At 42.4% G+C, this 18,181-nt stretch overlaps 2 protein-coding genes across 6 annotated transcripts in view; one reads left to right on the top strand and one right to left on the bottom strand.

Moving 5' to 3' along the window:
* Nucleotides 1–5,056, bottom strand: part of URB2 (URB2 ribosome biogenesis homolog) — a 141,219-nt gene extending 136,163 nt beyond the window's left edge. For 2 of the 3 annotated variants that reach the window (XM_045783124.2, XM_087863108.1), the window contains exons 1-3: nt 4,824–5,056; nt 1,727–1,865; nt 106–282 (exon numbers count right to left, since the gene is read on the bottom strand). In XM_045783124.2, coding sequence (XP_045639080.2) covers nt 106–282; nt 1,727–1,852 — 303 coding nt within the window. In that variant the 5' untranslated portion in view covers nt 1,853–1,865; nt 4,824–5,056. The remainder of the gene's footprint in view (nt 1–105; nt 283–1,726; nt 1,866–4,823) is intronic. The other variant, XM_045783123.2, reaches the window with a different exon arrangement.
* Nucleotides 5,057–5,100: 44 nt separating this feature from the next.
* TAF5L (TATA-box binding protein associated factor 5 like) overlaps nt 5,101–18,181 on the top strand; it is a 29,871-nt gene continuing 16,790 nt past the window's right edge. The window contains exons 1-2 of one of the 3 annotated variants that reach the window (XM_045783127.2): nt 5,101–5,303; nt 15,510–15,654. In XM_045783127.2, the coding sequence (XP_045639083.1) occupies nt 15,513–15,654 (142 nt within the window). In that variant the 5' untranslated portion in view covers nt 5,101–5,303; nt 15,510–15,512. Of the gene's footprint in view, nt 5,304–5,529; nt 5,690–5,952; nt 6,108–15,509; nt 15,655–18,181 lie in introns of those variants that run through there. The other 2 variants (XM_045783128.2, XM_087863109.1) reach the window with 2 other exon arrangements.

Raw genomic sequence — 18,181 nt, 5'->3', positions numbered from 1 at the left:
TCTCTTTCTCTACCTTGACACTTCCTGCATCTTCAATAATTAACAGGAAACCAACAGAGATGCATGTCACACATACAGGACAACATAGGAAACAGATACAATTACCTTGACTAGGGAAATCTGAAGGTTAATTGTCTTTCCATTCTTGAGGAGATCCTGCAGTTTTTTGCTGTGTAGAATGTTATCTATATAGATCCAAAGCCTTTCGACAATGTCTTCCTTCAGTTCAAGTTTTTTCTTATAAAACGCAATCAATGACTGTCGTGCCCAATCAAGTAGAACCTGAATTTCGAAGAAATATGCTCTAAAAATAAATGAATTTTTTTACCAAGAAAAATGCTGGAGGACATTTAAAGAGACATTCCATGAATAACCAAATCCAATTGCCAGGGGAAAAGCTGTCTTTTAAAGCTTACCTTTGGTAATATTACATTATAAACATCTTAGTATCTTAAAATGCTTATTATTAAAAAATCAATAAAAAGAAAGAAAAACTAATTTTGTCTTCATGTAGGGCCAATAAAAAGCTTCAAATGAAACTCTAACAGTTTTTTCTAACTTTTCTGAAGTTATACTAATTTTCAAAAGTCAGAAGCACAACAATTACTCAGAATGGCCACAAAATGAATCACGCACAAAAGCAAAATGCACAGTCAAAAGACAGAGCTTGTGCCCTGGCTTCCCATGTTACCCATAAAACCTCTCAGTCTATTTACTTCCTCAGAAGACAGACATAGTCTTCTGCGAAATAATGCACAAGCGCTTTATGAAAAGGAGGGTCAGTCATACATAGTTTTTATTAGTGTGACATATTCACTTATTCATGAACACAAAGAAAGGCTGTGAGGCCTGCTCGTGATACCAGAACTGTCAATAACAGTATGAAAGTGTCAGATGCTAAAAGGGAAAAAAGTTCTCAGCAAGAGACTGGGTGAGACCTTAATCAAACTGCCACCACCACTTCCCCTTTCATCTCACCCCGGGTAGCACTTGCCAGTTGACTATCAAGCTGCCAAGACGATTCTCAGGTGCAGCCAGGTTTAGAAACCACTGGGTGAAAGAGTGCTCTGCATACTGTACCTCATCATCATTTTAATAGATGTAATCCATCTTTGACACATTCTGCGCGGTCTTCTTTAATACTAGCATACGGGTGTGTGTTACTTCAATTTCATGAGCTCAACATCCTGGGGTTCTCTAGTGCTTTATAATTTGTCCGTTTGTTTTTGCCAGATAAGCTTGAAAAATGTTAACAAAGAGAAAAGCCTTTCTTGGTTCCTAATCTATTTCTAGGATGGCTTACTACAAATACTAAAGTTTCTCTATTTCCCTCCCTATCAATTTACCAAATTCCAAAGATGTTTAACGAAGCACCAACAAGCCGTTGCTTATGGAGCATCACCTTGGATTTATCAACAAATGAAGTTACCCACAGACTCAGGCTCTAATTTCTGTAACTTGATTCGCAATTTGATGCATATACTTAATTCAAAATATAAGAGATGTTTCCAAACATAAAAGAAATGCTGAGACTGTGTAACAGAAACTCTGTCAATGAAATATTTAACTCATGCATTTTCACTGACATTACTTTTAACCTCCAAACATGTTTCCTTCCCCAACCTTTTCTTTAATCTTTTTAAATTTTAACTAAATGTCTATATACAATTCATATAAGTGACCATTCTTTTCAGTTGCAAAAATGTAAATTTCACATCACACTTACTTGCTCTTTATTTGGAAGAATGCACTGGTGGGAAATCCAAGCAAAGTGAGCTAGTTTTAGTTTATCTTCCCAAGAAGTCGTCTTGCTTTTAAGCTTAAAAGAAATGCCAGAGTAAACAGCAGCCATTGCTACACTTTATCTATAATTTAAAATGGAAAAAATATATTAAGGTCAAACTCAATAGGCACCAAAAAATGAACATCACGTACATTATTGTGTACATAACATATATTCCTTTTTAAAAAAATTTTCTTAGTGAATTAAAATACCCGAACAAAATGGTTGGGTATAAATCTATACACAAAATGCTGTAGCCCATGATCACGGAAATACAAATCAAAACCACAATGAGATACCACTTTGCACTGGTCAGAATGGCTAAAATGAACAACTCAGGAAACAACAGATGTTGGTGAGGATGCAGAGGAAGGGGACCCCTCTTACACTGTTGGTGGGAATGCAAACTCTAGAGAAGAGTATGGAGATTCCTCAAAAAATTAAAAATAGAGTTACCCTACAGCCCAGCAATTATACTACTAGGTATTTATCCAAAGTATACAAACATAGTGATTCAAAGGGGCTCGTGCACCTCAATGTTTATAGCAGCAATGTCCACAACAGCCAAACTATGGAAAGAGCCCAGATGTCCACTGACAGATGAATGGATAAAGAATATGTGGTGTGTATACATACAATGGAATATTACACAGCCATCAAAAAGAATGAACTCTTGCCATTTGCAACGACGTGGATGGAACTAGAGGGTATTATGATAAGCGAAATAAGTCAATCAACAAAAGACAACTGCCATATGATTTCACTCATATGTGGAATTTAAGAAACAAAACAGACGAACACAGGGAAAGGGAAAAAAAATAAGACAAAAACAGAGGGAAGCAAACCATAAAAGACTCTTAACCATAGGAAACAAATGGAGAGTTGCTGGAGGGGAGGAAGGTGGGGGGAATGGGGTAACTGGGTGATGGACATGAAGGAGGGCATTTGAAGTAATGAGCACTGGATGTTGAATGCAACTGACAAATCATGAAATTCTACCTCTGAAACAAATAATGCAGTATATGTTAATTAAATGGAATTTAAATTTTAAAAAATTTTAAATGCTTTAGCCCATGAATTTTCTGCGGGAAATTCAGACAAAAGAAGGCAGAAGGATTACTCAGACATATGTAGGAGTATTCGTGCTGTGAGGTGATTGTGCGGGAATACAACTGGGAAAAAGTACTCAGAGGTGACTGTGAAGGAATACAACTGGGCAAAACCCAAAGTGTTCAAATTATTTGTGAAAGGAGATTCACACATGGTTTTAGACTGAAAGTTTCTACACAAATCATCTGAAATATACCATGTATTAAGAAAAGCTCCATTAAATAGTTGAGAAAGAGAGGGGTGCCTGGGTGGCTCTGTGGGTTAAAAGGCTGCCTTCGGCTCAGGTGATGAGGAATGGAGCCCGGCGTCCGGCTCCCTGCTCCCTGTGCTCCCTGCTCGATGAGGAGCCTGCTTCTCCCTCTCCACCCTCACTCCGCTGCTCCTGAGCTCGCTCACGCTCTCTTTCGCACTCGTGTGTACGCGCTCTCTCTCAAATAAATAAATAATCTTATAAAAAATTAGTTGGGGGGGCGCCTGGGTGGCGCAGCGGTTAAGCGTCTGCCTTCGGCTCAGGGCGTGATCCCGGCGTTATGGGAACGAGCCCCACATCAGGCTCCTCCGCTGTGAGCCTGCTTCTTCCTCTCCCACTCCCCCTGCTTGTGTTCCCTCTCTCGCTGGCTGTCTCTATCCTGTCAAATAAATAAATAAAACCTTAAAAAAAATTAGTTGAGAGAGAGAAATAAGCAGTATTTGGAGACAGTAATATTTCACCAAGTAAAAAAGAAATAAAGTATAAACCCAGTCCCAACAGAAATACTGTTATTTCAGCTGCAACAGTAACTTCCCACTATAACTTTATTCATCTACATATGAGCTTAGGGACATACACTGTTTCCAAAAAGACTCTATAAAATACAGTTACCCAACTGAAACTGTAAAAATAGAATACAATGATGTCATGAATAAAGGAAAGCAAGCATACCAACCAGCTATAATTCTACAAACCTGAAGTAAACATAGCTTTGAGTTTCCTAAAAATCATAATAAAAAGGGGAAACGTATCACACTGTCATTTTCATTAGATAAAATAAGTCAGTTTCTCAAAAGTGAAAATTTTTCAAAATACTGAAATAAAAATATCGTACATAAAAACAAAAAAGGACAATACCAAAAAAGATCGCAGTCCCATAATTCTAATATACTATGAAACCAAAAGAATTTGCCAAGGGCTGGATCACTTTCATTTCTTCAATCTACGGGGCCTGAAATCCTACAGACCGACCGACCTTCAGAACTTATGCTCAATAGGTAATTACATGAGGAACGAGCAAACACCTCATGAAGGACTTTAACATTCAGTAGGGCATCCTTCACTCTATTACAGAGAACAGTAACACTCAAATGCTGTCGGTTTTCCCATTTTGTCAAAACGTTTAAGACGTATCCGTTCAACAACTTCTAAATTCACTGTCGGAAAACCACCGTACCAGCTACAAAGTACTTAAAAAGTGTTTGCAGAATTGGTTACAAAGACGCCCCAGACACCCTGCCGGAAGCTACAAACATTCTGCTCTCGGCGCCCTCCAGAGGTCTCTGTGAGGGGACGTAAAAAGCAAGGGCCCAATGCAAAACCCTGCTAGTGCCCACGCAAAGGGCGCTGAAGCGCGGCCAAACTCGGAATCCCGCGGAGCAGAATGAAACCAAGTAACAAGAATCGTAAGACAGCAAAGAGGAGAGACGTGAGAGGTCGCCGAAGGAGCGAGCGAGCCCAGTGGGCTCTCCCCGCGCTCGCTGCCCGCTGGAGGACCCGGGGCCGGACTCGGGGCGGAGGGTCCTCCTCGGTTAAGGAGCTCACCTCGAGGCCAACCCTGAATAGGGACCGCGGGCGGGGGCGTAGCGCCTGCCCCGGGGAGCTGGGGAGTATGCTCAGTTCAGGGCCGGCCCCCGGGAAGGGACTCACTTGGAGACCATCCTCAGGTAAGGAGCTCACCTCAGGCCCCGCCCCGAGTAGGACCGGCGGGCGCGACGGAAGGCAGTCCCCAGGTTAAGGAGCTCACCTAGCAGCCAGTCCCGCGTGGGGACCGCGGTCGGACGCGGAGGACTGGCTCCCGGGCTGCCCCACCACGTGGGACCGGCCCCCGCACTCCTTCCGCCCGACGCCGGCGGCGCGGTGGGGCGGGGCGGCGCGCACGCCAGGCATCGCCAGCAGAGCGCCGAGGCGCCTCGCCTATTGGTGGAGACGGTTGCGCGTTGGAGGCCCGAGCGGCCCAGCCCGCGGCCCGCTCCGTGTCAGTCAGTCATGGAGCGGCCGCCCAGAGCTGCCGCCGCGGGGGCGGCAGGGCGCGGGGCGCGGGGACCCGGCTGACCCGGCCGTCGGAGCGAGACCCTGCGGCAGAGACGACGGAGGCGGAAGCAACCCGATCCCGAAGGCGGCGGCGGCGGGAGGAGCCGGAGCCGCCTGGGATGTTCAGTGAGTGCGGGGCGCGCGGGCGGGGAGGGCCGGAGGAGGGGGGTCGCGAGCCGAGCGCGCGCGGGCGGGCGGGGGCCGGGAGGGAGGGAGCGCGGGCGGGGGCGCGGCGGCGCGCGGCGAGGCCTAGGCGGGGCGCGCGCCCGCAGCTCCCGCCGGCGGGGCGGTGGGGGCGGGGCGGGCGGGCGGGGCCGGCTGTGCGCGGGCGCGGCGGCCGCGCCTCCGCCCTCGGCCTCGGAGTCCCAGGCGGCCGCGGGCGGCGTGGCCTGCAGTCCGCAGCTACACCTGGAGGGCTCCGCATTCCTGCTCGGGGTGGGTCCTGCCGGGGCGGCTGCCGGGCACCCACCGGGAAGGGGTCCTGAGCGCTGGACAGCCGGGCAGAAGCACAGGTCCGAATCTCCTTTTCATTTAAGGAAAAAGGAAATGCCTTTTGGCCGAACTCAAGATTAAACTTCGCACATGGTGATTGCGGGTGGCTGGGTGTGAAATCGACCTCTGCATGTGACAGGGGAGATCTCGAGTTAGACTAGTTGTTGCTGGAGGATACCGACCTGCAAGGTTGCCTTTGGGATTAACTCATGACAGCAAGAGATTTGTGCGCCTAGGCGGTACTCGCGAAGCTCCGGGGCTTTTGAAAATGTATTAGGTAAGGCGTTGGTCCGAAGTCAGTTGATGGTTAGAAATAGTGGTGTCATTTTAGACTTAGCGGAAGTGGAGCACTTGAAAGCTTCATGCAGTTCTCCCATCAGTTGTGAAAGTGGCGTTATACTGCGGATCTCGCAGCTTGTATGGTTCTGGGATCAGAAGGTAAGTCTGCCAATCCCATGCGGCGTTCGTCTTAAATTACCTAAACTCTGACCTTGCAGATTGAGATCTTGGAATGGTGACTCCCGCGAACAAGCAGTTGGGTGCTGTGTCGGGAGAAACAGGGCGGAGTTTGTCTTAGGTGATACAAGTGTGGGACATACCTGAGTTGTGCGGTGGGAGGAGGACAAGGCGGCGGTTCCCCAGCCTTGCTCAAAGCCCTGCTTGAAAGTGAGAGTAGGAAGGGGAGTTTGTGCCAAATCTTTAAACTCTGGGAAACTTAATGTAGTGCATGGGGCTTGATGACTATGTAGAGCTAAGGTTGAAACCATGTAACTATCAGTGTAACTCTCTGTGAGCCTTAGTTTCCTCTTCTGTAAAACGAGGTGATGATTGATAAAAGTGGATCGTTTAAAGAGTATCACAAAAAGGAATAATGAATGTGAAAATGCCTGACATATAGAAAACACTCTAAATATTAGCTGTTGTAATTTCCTTTTTGGGAAAAAACCTTTTGGATTCCTTGTAGGCCTAAATATTTTGTGTTAAATGGGAAGCCTATACTAACATTGATTTGCTTTATAAATTATAAATTCTTGCTTTGAAAATCAGTGTTAAACTAGGAAACCAAAGGGTGGGCTTGCCTTGAGTTGGTTTTTTTTTTTTTCCTTTGTCATCAAACAATAAATCAGGTTATTGTGTTTTGGAATAGTTTTGTTGCTTCTGCCTGTAAATGTGAGGTTTATGTGTGGTTCTGTCACTGTGAAGCTAGGTAAAAGCCTCACTTAACTTCTCAGCAACTAGTTTGGAGGGTTTTCTTTTTGCAAACAGATGTCCTTCGTAACACCTGTGAAGGACATCATTAGAGAAAGGGACAGGGTTTTGGTTTTGATTGATTTTCGCTGGAAGGGAGCCTTAGGGATCCTCTGTTAAACCAGCATTACTCAGTGGACGGTACTAGAAGTCATTTCCAGCCTCCCTTCATCTTCTCAGGTAATAATTGTTCTACCTGTAAATGTTCTGATCATTGTCTCAACAAGCAACTGGTAAGCCTTCACTATTGTCAAGAAGCCTCCGATTTAATGCAGAACCCTTTGGGCAGTAGGACGTTGTAAAGGGTAAGAGTTCAGACCCTGAAACCAGATGACCTGACTTGTACACCTGTTGAGGTGTACAGGAGATAAGCTATATTGCAGCCCTTAAAATAGTGTCTAACCAGTGGCATACACTGAATAAGTATTAGGTAGTAGTAGTGGTAATGTAGGAAACAAATATTATGGTAAGCAATGAGACAGAAGTTGTTCCTGGATTCAGTGGTAGAGGAAGCTGAGCTGAGCTGTGAAAAAAAGAGTAGAATTTAACCAGGTTGGAGTGCCAGTGTAGGGGCCTCCAGTTAATGGAGAGGTCTTCACCAAAGCCCCTGAGATGAGAAAATGGGGTAGTACCTAACAGTTAAGTTAATAAAGGTGGATCAGAGTAACCTCAAAATGACACAAGGGAGATTGAATTTTGTATCCTCCACACTGGTGGAGGTAGTAGAAAGTTTTTAAGCTGAGCAGATGCCATCAGATTAGTTTTTTGGAAAGATTGTGCCAATTGTGCCTGCAGTAGTGTGGAATTGGATTAAAAGTAAGGAAGACCCATCCATCCACTTGTCCTGGCAGCTTTGTATCTGCCTGTGACTCGAAAAGGAAAATGACTGCTTAGCAGAGACAGGCATTTCATTCCAAATCTGGAAGCTTAGAGAGCATTTACAGAAGGCATGAAGAAATCCTTAGATCATCCCAGGCAGCCTTCCCTCTTAAAAGCTGACTTCAAGTATATACTGTATATATATGACTATAAGGCAAAGATCCCCCCAGATGTATCCCTTTGTAAAGAGAGTGTCACCACGTGTTCAAGTCTCTCCTATTACAGGGCACTCTCAGTCACTCTATTTTTTTTAAAGATTTATTTATTTATTTATTTATTTGTCAGAGAGAGAGAGAGAGAGAGAGAGAGGTAGACAGAGGAAGAAGCAGGCTCCCTGCTGAGCAAGGAGCCCAATGCGGGACTCGATCCCACGACCCTGGGGTCTGCTTAATGGGCTGAGCCACCCAGGTGTCCCTCAGTCACTCTATTTTGAACAACAGGATGCTGTTTGGGAAATACGTATTAGGCTAAAATAACTTCAGCTGATGCTAGTTTAATATAGCTATTCAATCAATCAGTATAGTCAGTGGTGACTGAAAAAATGTTCTGCCCTCCTGAATAGGTGTCGATGGCCTTGGTTGGTTGAGATTTCCAATGAGAGCATCATGTATGGATTCAAGAAGTACTCTATCATAGCTGATCTGGTAATCGTGATGGTGATGTGCTCTAGAAAATGGAATTTGATAATTCCCAGTGGCTTAAGTGACCACAGAGACACTGATAAGTGGAAGATGAAAGTGAATAGAGTAAAATTGTTTCATAAAGTAATATATTGCACTGTATAGTGTATTTTTAAATATATGTAAGTTAATAAATTAAAGATTTAAGCAGACATTTGACTGTTTCCTGTATAGTCCTCAAAGGTTTTTTTTATTTAAATTAACCCCCAAAATTTCTTCTTAATTTTCTCATTGCAAGGGTATCATTGTCTTAGGTTTGAACTTAACCTTTTATTTGGATATTTCATAGAAATTGACTGCTGATCTTTTTCTCTACTGAAACAAATTCCCTTTTCTCATTTTTTAACTTTTAGAAGGTTTAAAGAACATTGTGTACTGGCAAGGTTTAGAAAACATTGTGGAGAACTTCCATTCATAATTCTCTGTTCTGCAGTCAAATAAGATACTCTTCTGATAAAATGTATTGAAATGTATCTTAGTCTCCTTACAGTGATTGGCTGTCGTAAAGGGTATCTCTGTTTTATTAGCAAAATACAGCTGACCCTTGAACAACACAGGATCCACTTAGACAAAGATTTTTTTTTTCCATACAGACAGAACAGTACTGTAAATATTTTCTTTATATTTTCTTAACATTTTCTTTTCTCTAGCTTTATTGTAAGAATACAGTATATAACTCTTAAATGAAATGTGTTAATCCACTGTTTATGTTATCAGTAAGGCTTTCAGTGAACAGTAGGCTATTAGTAATGAAGTTTTTGGAGAGTCCGAAGTTATATGCAAATTTTTGATGGGGGGCAGGGGCAGATCACTTATGTTGTTCAGGGGTCAATGGTACTCACATTCGGATATTTGGTAATTTAGTAATGAGACATGTTATGCAAAACTTTGTCAATCAACATCTTTAGGCTAAGATGCTAGTACATTAGTTTCAAAAGTAATACCATGCTCTAGAACTGTGTTGTCCAGTGCAGTAACTGTTGGCACATGTGTTTAAATTAAAATAAAAATTCAGCACTAGCCACAGTTTAATTGCTCAATAGCTCTGTGTGGCTGGTGGCTACCATACTGAACAGTGCAGACTTAGAACATTTTTATTACTGAGGAAAGTCTTATAGGATGGTACTGCTCTAAAGTGAAAAATTAATATTCTACTTTGAGACATATACATAAATGTTTTAATGTCTTTAAACTGTTTCCAAAACCTGGCTGCATTTGATTCAGTTTCATGGAGAAAGATTAACATAGGAAAACATATTTTTCCTAATTCTCTAAGAACAAAACCTCTGTTTTTTCCATCTACCATGGTGTTTGCAAATAAAGCATGTATGAAAGTTTTCTCTCTGAAGTCATAGTAAATAACGTATATATCCATTCTTGTGCTGTACTCTTCTGTGTTAATGAGGTTTTGTGTAGGAATATTTTTTTTTCTCTGCTGTGAAATAATATTAAAGCAGGAATCAAATATTTGTGGCTCATAAAAATTCAGAAAGATCATGAGCCTAGAGTAAACTGTCAAGAATTCCAGACAGAAGCTAGGCAACCCTCACTATTTTTTTTTTAAGATTTTATTTATTTATTTATCTATCTATTTATTATTTATTTAATTTATTTTATTTATTTATCTATCTTTATTATTTAATTTATTTTATTTAATTAACTTATTTATCTATTTATTATTTATTTTATTTAATTTATCTATTTATTATTTATTTTATTTGTTTATTTATCTATCTGTCTATCTATTTATTTATTTATTTGACAGAGCGGACAGGCAGGGTTAGTGGGAGAGGAGAAGCAGGCTCTCTGCTTAGGGACTTGGGACTCGATCCCAGGACCCTGGAATCACGACCTGAGCCGAAGGCAGATGCTTAACTGACTGATCCATCCAGGCACCCCAACCTTCACTTTATTTTTAATGTGAGTTTCAAAGATAAGAAAAAAACTGTTCTCCAGGAATTCTCCATCTGTCTGGGCAGCTAAGGAGCAGTGATGGCAAGATTGGACAGCCTGCATTGGGGCAGGCTTGGGAAGCAATTTTAAGCTTGGGAGTAGTATAATCAGATTTGTCTTCTACGCTGGCTGCATTCTAGAGGGTGGCTTGACATAGGGCTAGAGGTGGGAGGATATTAGAATATTCCAGTTGAGAAGTGATTTATGCTGTCACATAGGAGCAGTGAAGATGGGGTAGCAGCAAAGGCTGCAAGAAAGAATTCTACGTGGAATAGAAGGAGTTGGCGGCCTCTTAGAAATGAGAGGGAAAGAAGAAAAAGTTTAAGATGATGACTGGGCCTTTTGTTTTAGTGGTAGATCATAGCACCATGAAGCTGGCTATGAATAGTAGGAGAAGGAGGAGGTTTTGAAGGAAGATAATAAATTTGAGCATGTTGAATTTCAGATCTAGGTAGCGATATCCCTCAGACTTGAGCTCAGGAAGGTGGTCTGACTAGATAGAGACCGTGTAAGTCTCGTGTAAGTAGTGTGATGATACAGGGAATGTGAAGAATGAGAAGCGGACCAAGAATGGGAGAGGGGAAGCAACCAAAGGAGAGGGAGTTTCAGGGGAGGAGGCATGTTCAGCAGCCAAGAGACCTTGTGGGATAGTGTGGAAAAGTGACTGTTTGGTTTGGCAAGAGTTGAGGAATCTCAGGTCTTAGTAAATAGCCCCCTGAGGTAGGGAGCAGGGTCAGCTGGCTGGATAAGAAGACTGGTGTTGCTTTGGAATAGCTGGGTGGGAAACTATCAGGAAAGAAATGAGTTAGTGAGAAAAGACTTCTGGAACATCATAGAGGTCCCAGGTGATGTTAGAGAAAATCAGTTTTAGTGGCATCTGTCTGCCTAGTGTGTGAGTTCTGCCTGCCCCCGCCCCCGCCAAAAAACCGAACCAAAACAAAAAAAAAAAAAAAAAAAAAAAAACCTCCAGGTGCTAGGTTGCATCCTGAGCCCCTACTTCTGAGCATTATTCTCCCGCCATTTATTTCTTGGGACAACATAAGAAAGAACACAGCTTCTAGTTCAGGTATATTCATGTCAGTCTGTGAGCAGAAATCAAATATGAAAGGCCATCGTAATGTTAAAATTATATGACATTACTAGAACTGAGAGTATACTATGGCTCATTTGTCACCTGTGATTTATATTTTTCACAAAGATAATTGAATACACTTTACCGTGATGATTAATGCAAAAGTTAGCTTTTTAAGTCCTCCTTCGAATGACCTTTTAATAGATATTACATTTAGACTTCTGCAAGTAAAGAGAAGAGAACTAATGTATTAGAGTACCTAGTATGCACTTTACATAGCATCTTATTTAACAGAAAAATACACAAGCATTTTTATTTGTTTCTAAGCATAAATTTGTAATTGGAATACATTTGCTTCAAAGTACACACACCCCTAGCCACCTATCAGTAGACTCATTTGGGGAGCTGATTTGAGAATGGTGGTGGTGAATTTGCCTGGATTTATTCTGAATTTACCTGTGCTCAAAGCTGCCACCTTACCCAGGGGGGTATTGTCTATACAGTATTGTGTTAGCATTTAATGGAATTGTGTAGTATCTTGCCTGCTTAGCCCTTCACGTGGTGGCCCAGGGATATCTCTCCCAGCACCCTCCACCAACACACACATTTGAACATAAGTGGGCGGGTTAGGATGCAGTCTGTAACCAGTAAGAAATTCACTTGGCTGCAGTCCCATATTATCATCATCATCTTAGGAGTGTGCCTGGGTTCCATGTGTCTTTGCCTCCCCATATTTCTGTAATTAAATATCAAGAGTGTGGCTGTGGTTTTTCCTGCACAGTTGTTACTTTGAGACAGGAAGATGATCATGTCTTGACTTTATATAGCAACTTTGTTAAAGTATTAAACAGTAGGCAGCTATTGATATATGAGAAATAGATACATATTGTGTCAGAATCCTCTTTTTAATTTCCAGAAATACTACTAATATGACATGAAGAGAAAGGTATGTGATTATTTTTATTTCAAAGTTAAGATATTATGTAAATTGAAAACCATGGGAAATCTGAAATTTTAACAAGGATATAATTATATCCAAACTTAATTTAAATTTAAAAGATTTTATAATTATGGGAAAAAGCAAGTAACTTGAAATTGCAGTGTTAGTGTCATGTCTGAGTCTCTCGAAAGACAGGTCTATTTTAAGGAGGTTTGTTTTCTCTCTCATGCGTCCATTTATGGATATTAGTATTACAGAAATCAGTAGGCGGAGAGGAACTGGTTTCTCCACAGAACTCTTCATTATTTATTTCATTTGAAATATGTGTGCATTGGAATCAAATCCACTTAAGTCTATTGGGTCATGTCTCTGGTATTTCAGTTGAGTGTGGTTGTAAAAGAGTTAGTTAATGCCAGCATTCCTGCTCTTAAGGTCCTTGGCCCTACATGGCTCACCACCCACCCTCAGGGAAGGTCCCTTATCATAAATAGTGGTTTGGGTTCTGAGAAACTGCCATTTGGGGCAGCTAATTTGGACAAATTCATCAGAATCAGTATTTATAAACTAATTTCTAGCAATCCCAAATATGGCCAGTTTTTGCTGCTGTTCATTCTCACTCCTGTTTACTCTTCCATACCTTTCATATCTTTTCCCGTCTTCCTCTGATGTGCATAAACTTTGCCCTACTGTGAGGGCCATGTGTCATTGCAGGGTCTATTCTGTCTGTGTCTTTCACATGCATGGTTTCTTCCTGTTAGAGAGGTGGTCTCTTATTCCCATCTTATTTGGAGCACTGAGGGACACACATTGATACAAGCATGTATTCCCATAGCAACAAGAGATTGGCAGGAGGAAATCTGAAAAAGTGTTAGTCTCAGCTAAAAGACGAGGAATCGGGCTGCTTTGGAAGAGTTCAGAGACTGGGTGCTCTTGAAATTAGATTTAAAGCAGCTTTAGCAAGCATCGTGTGGGAAAGGCGGGGAGGCACAGGATGGGGCAGTGGAAACTGGTTGGATTTGACTAGTCCTGACTTGGGGTGACACTGGCAAAGGGCAATATTGTCACAGTCTCTGTGTGCATTTCATTGTTTTTCTCTGCATATAACATTGAATCAGAATCTCCAGGGCTGAAATTATTTATAGACACAGTTACAGGAGGTTCTTAGGTGTAGCCAGGTTAGAGAACCATAGAGAATCACTGATACAGTCAAAATGATACAGTAATGCTTATTAGTAAGCACCAAAAACAATTATCTGCTTTCATTGATGGACAGATGAATGCTTGGAGCAGGGATTCCCAACGTATCAAAATCCTTGTGTTGGCAATAAAAAAAAAACTTAATTAAAATAATCTAAGTTAGCAATATAGTGAAAGACTAATACACCAAAACTGAGTGAGGCGAATTCCACAGTAAAAAGGTGGTTCAGTTTTGGGAAATTTATTAGTAATTTTCATTGTATCACAGTCAACTGTATCACACCCAGTGCCCCTCCTTTTTAGCAAATGATTTTGTACTTTCTTTCATAATCCAAAACTGAAATACATAGAGAATACAATTTTTGTAAATACATAATTTAAAGTAACATGATATCCTAATATTCATATTTTTATATAGATATATATGTTTTAGTGTGTATGTCTCCAACCTTCACTGTTTGCTCTGTTGTAGGACTTTTAGGGAATTGAAAAGTAGATATTCAGAGTATATTTTAAAAGGGCTACCACAGATCAGTTTGGAAAGAAAGGATTATTTGCAGATAATTGTAGAATAATTTGTTGCTTCAGTATCTGTATAAAACATTTGGCTATTTGCCACACTTATGCCCTAAAAGAAATGGCAGGTGGATAAAAATCAGATACAAATAAAATGTTTTGAAACGTTTAAAGAAGAAAAAGGCAGATTCCTGGAATGGGGGAATTTCAAATCTTTAAAGGTAATAGAGGGAAATCACAAAGGAGAAGGTGTGTGCATGTCGTTGAAACAGAAAACTCAGACACACCAAATAAATTACCAAAAGCAGATTTCCCACACACAAAACAGTGGGAGCCATTGATTTAGGGAAGGTTACTTTGATGGGGACAATAGCATGTGCATGGATAATGTTGCAAGCATGCCATTTTTACATGACAGAAGTGAACGTAGAAAACTCATCCAGCTGTCATGGGTCACCCAGACTGCAGTATCCTTTACTTCTGGCAAAGCAGTGTTTGAGACCTGTGGCACCTTCAGGAGTTCCTATTATTCTTGATAATTAATTTAGCCATCAAGGAAAATAGTCCTTTTTGAGGGAAACCCTCAAATTAGCTTGAATTATCAAAAGCAATTTAGCCCTGTTTGGTGCACTTCCTACATTTTCTTTTCCTTTCTTGTAAGAATTTGTGAGACATATTCTAATGCGTATACATGCTCTCTTACCATTTTGATGCTTTCCTGTGCCTGAGGTTACAAATAAAGACTAAAAGAGGTAAATGATGGGATTACAATGGAAACACATTGCTCAAATCTTTGACATAGTGCTGCCTGCCTTTTCCTGACTCTTAGGAAAAACAGAGCATTCCTTTCCTCATTATTAACTGCTCACTTTCTCAACATCCATTTATCCAGTTTCGGGGTTTCTCAGATCTTTGATTTTTGTATTGCCTCCTGCCTGCTTTATTTGGCCAGTTCACTGCCAATTAACACCTCTCTCCCAGAGGAGGCCGGAGAAATCAAAGGCTCTGGAATTGACCTGGTCCTGTTTGCTCGATGTCAGCAGCTCTAATGAAAAGTTCCACCAGAAAGATTGAAATCATGGTATTAACTGAAGTTTGGGGGTGGTCTGTGGGGTTTTATTCTCCACAATAGTCCTGTTTTCCACAATTGAAGTTGACTGTATCGCTCTCGAGAAAGTAGACACGTGGGAGAGTGCTCCAGGTTAGTCACTAAGGCGCTTTGCTTTGCGGCTTAAGTAGGTCACCTAACTAGCCACAGGGCCAGTCCTTGTCTGCTCCTTATTTTACCCCTGCCGTGCCCTTGCTGGGGCGGGTGGTCACCCACATGGCTTGGTGTTCTGTGGTCCCGCCCGCAGGTCATGAAACGAGTGCGCACCGAGCAGATTCAGATGGCAGTGTCCTGCTACCTCAAACGCCGGCAGTACGTGGACTCCGACGGTCCCCTGAAGCAAGGACTGAGGCTGTCACAGACTGCTGAGGAGATGGCGGCCAACCTCACAGGTAACCCGGGGGCCACTCCGGGGGGCAGGTTGGAACAGAACTGGCGCAGAGGTCCGTGAGAAGTCCCTTCCCCTCCTCTTCTGGAGAGACTGCGGCAGCCTCTGCGGGCAGGCCACATGATGATGCCGGCCTTCAGAGATGCTATCTGTCCTTCAGAGCCACTTCTAGAAGCCTCCTGCGGTAACCCATCCTGCCTCAGGATTCTCTGCTTTTCTCTCTATCTGATGTTATGTGCAACTTTTTCCCTCTGTGAACTATTATGCTACAAGAGCCGGAGGGCCAGGGTTTCTGTCCCCCTCTTGCACATGTCCCTCCCTGTAGCCTGGAGCCTTGCCCATGGAAGTCAGATTTGCTGGGTGAACGAGTACTTTGGGATCAGTGGTGGGAAAGATTGGTATCCTAGATATGTTCCTGAGGTTTTTAAGATTTGTTTTTGGTTTCTGTTTTGAAATCAAATTCTTTTTTAGAAAAAGAAAAACGTGTCTTAAATCTATTTAGAACAGCAAATAATGATTACTTAGCTATGTTGTGAGTTCCGTTTTTATGTGATATAATTTTTTCTATTGGATCTGGGTACTGAAGACTTTGCCAAAAAAGAGATGGCCACAGTGCTTTTCGGGTGACTGTGTGCTGCTTTAATGGCTGTATGTGGAGTTCAACATTGCAGTGCTTTCTTCTACTCGGCCCTGGTTCCTCTTACCTGCTCCAACTGGACTCCTCTGTCTTTTTTATCCTTGTACTTCCTTCTGCTCTTCTCAGTACCTGTCACCACCTACTTCATCCCTTAGTGGTTTCAACCCCCACACTGCTAACAGCAGCTCTGTCTGCTGCCTCTTATTATCTTCAGAGTCATGCACCCAGACCCTTCACACTCTAAGGGTGTATTGCCATTGCCATAGGCAAGAATGATGGGACCCGAGGATGTCCTCAGGAGGTGCTTCGTGACTCCCGCTGAGACAGTAGAAGTAGCCCAGTCAGGCATCTGCCTTTTTATTCTTTAGCATCAGATCCACCCCCATTGTTCCTTTCTTTCAGACTGGGTTACCCCTGACAGGAACAGAGCCAGACAAGGGACTTGGAATAGATTACTAAATGCCTTATTGTTTTGAGGAGGATGGCCAGTTTATAGAGCCAGAGTAATTCCTTCTCAGCTTGCCAGCACAGCCTTTAATGTCCATGAATAATCTGCTGCCCCATGTTCATTAGAACCTGGGAGCAGTAATTCTATGCAGTTGTTGATAGGAAATAGAAGCAAACCCTGTTACACAGAACATGACTCTTCTTGGTCGTCTTCATTCAAATATAATGGCTTGTTAGGAAGGTCACTATTGTTCCTGGAAAACCACCAGAAAATGTGAGTATTATAAAATTTTGTCCTAGGTCTTTCTGTCAGTTGAGTAATCTGAATGATTTTGTCCTCATTCAGCAGACCACCTATTGAACATCTGCTATAGGTCAGGTGCCCAAAAGCCCTAGAGATGGCTAAGGTTTGATCCTAGCTCCTGAAGAGCTTAACATTATAGCCAGCAAATGAGGCGGATAAATCAGTGATGATAGGAGGGTACGACGTAGTAACTTCTATGAAGGGAGAATGTTTCAGGTTCTGTCGGAACAAAGAAGATGGTCATCTAAATTAGCTTGGCAGGTCAAGGATTGCTTCCCCAAAGGTTTCGTGGTTCCCAGCATACAGTCAGGGGTTAGTAAATAGAAGGAGTGAGCTGAGTCTCAAAAGAACCATTAGGAGCTTACCAGGGGACAAGTTGGAGCAGGGTATCCAGGTTCTCAAGTGTGAATTATGGAAAGATCACTCTGTGGCGGCATTGATTGGGGAAGGCCCAGAATAGAACCAGGGAAGCTAGTTAGAAGGCCAGAGAATGATCCAGTGAGAAGTGAGGAACACTAGCAGCCAGTCACACATCCCTCAGGAAGGGGATTACAGATTCTTCCCTGGTGAATCTGACCTGCCCAAGAGAGGAGACCTATAAAGACACTGACATTGGGAAATCGCCCGCCCAGCTCATGCTGGGTGATAAACACAAGGAGTTTCCATCACCTGTCGTACCTCACCTTCAGCCATGAAAGAACGTAACGTGCTCACTGTGAAGAGGAGAGGTGGAAAGAATCAGTGAGAAGCAACTTGAGTGAAGCAAACAGCTGAGAGAAGAAAGCTTCAAATATACCGCCACTGATAGCCTGGAGACAAGAAGAAGATGCTATTTTTAAAAAACAACATTGGGAGAACAGCAAGAAATGTGGTAAATTTAAGTAAATGGTAGTGAAGATGAGAAATCAGTAGAAAGGTTGAAAGTTGAGGAAGCAGATCAGTTCAGGGGATCTAACCTTGAAATAGTAGGAGTCCCAGGGGCACATTGCTGGTTCAGTGGGTAGAGCATGTGACTCTTGATCTCAGGCTTGTGAGTTTGAGCCCCACATTGGGCTTAGAGCTTTCTTTAAAAAACGAAGAGGAAAGAGAAATAGTAGGGTCCCTGAAGAAGAAAACAGCATCAACACATTTCTCAGAACCAAG

Source organism: Ursus americanus, chromosome 6, assembly GCF_024610735.1.
Source record: "Ursus americanus isolate L20-20 chromosome 6, mUrsAme1.1.p, whole genome shotgun sequence".
NCBI lineage: Eukaryota > Metazoa > Chordata > Mammalia > Carnivora > Ursidae > Ursus > Ursus americanus.
The sequence above is the reverse complement of the archived record's forward strand: the minus strand, read 5'-3'. Positions and strand labels throughout refer to the sequence as shown.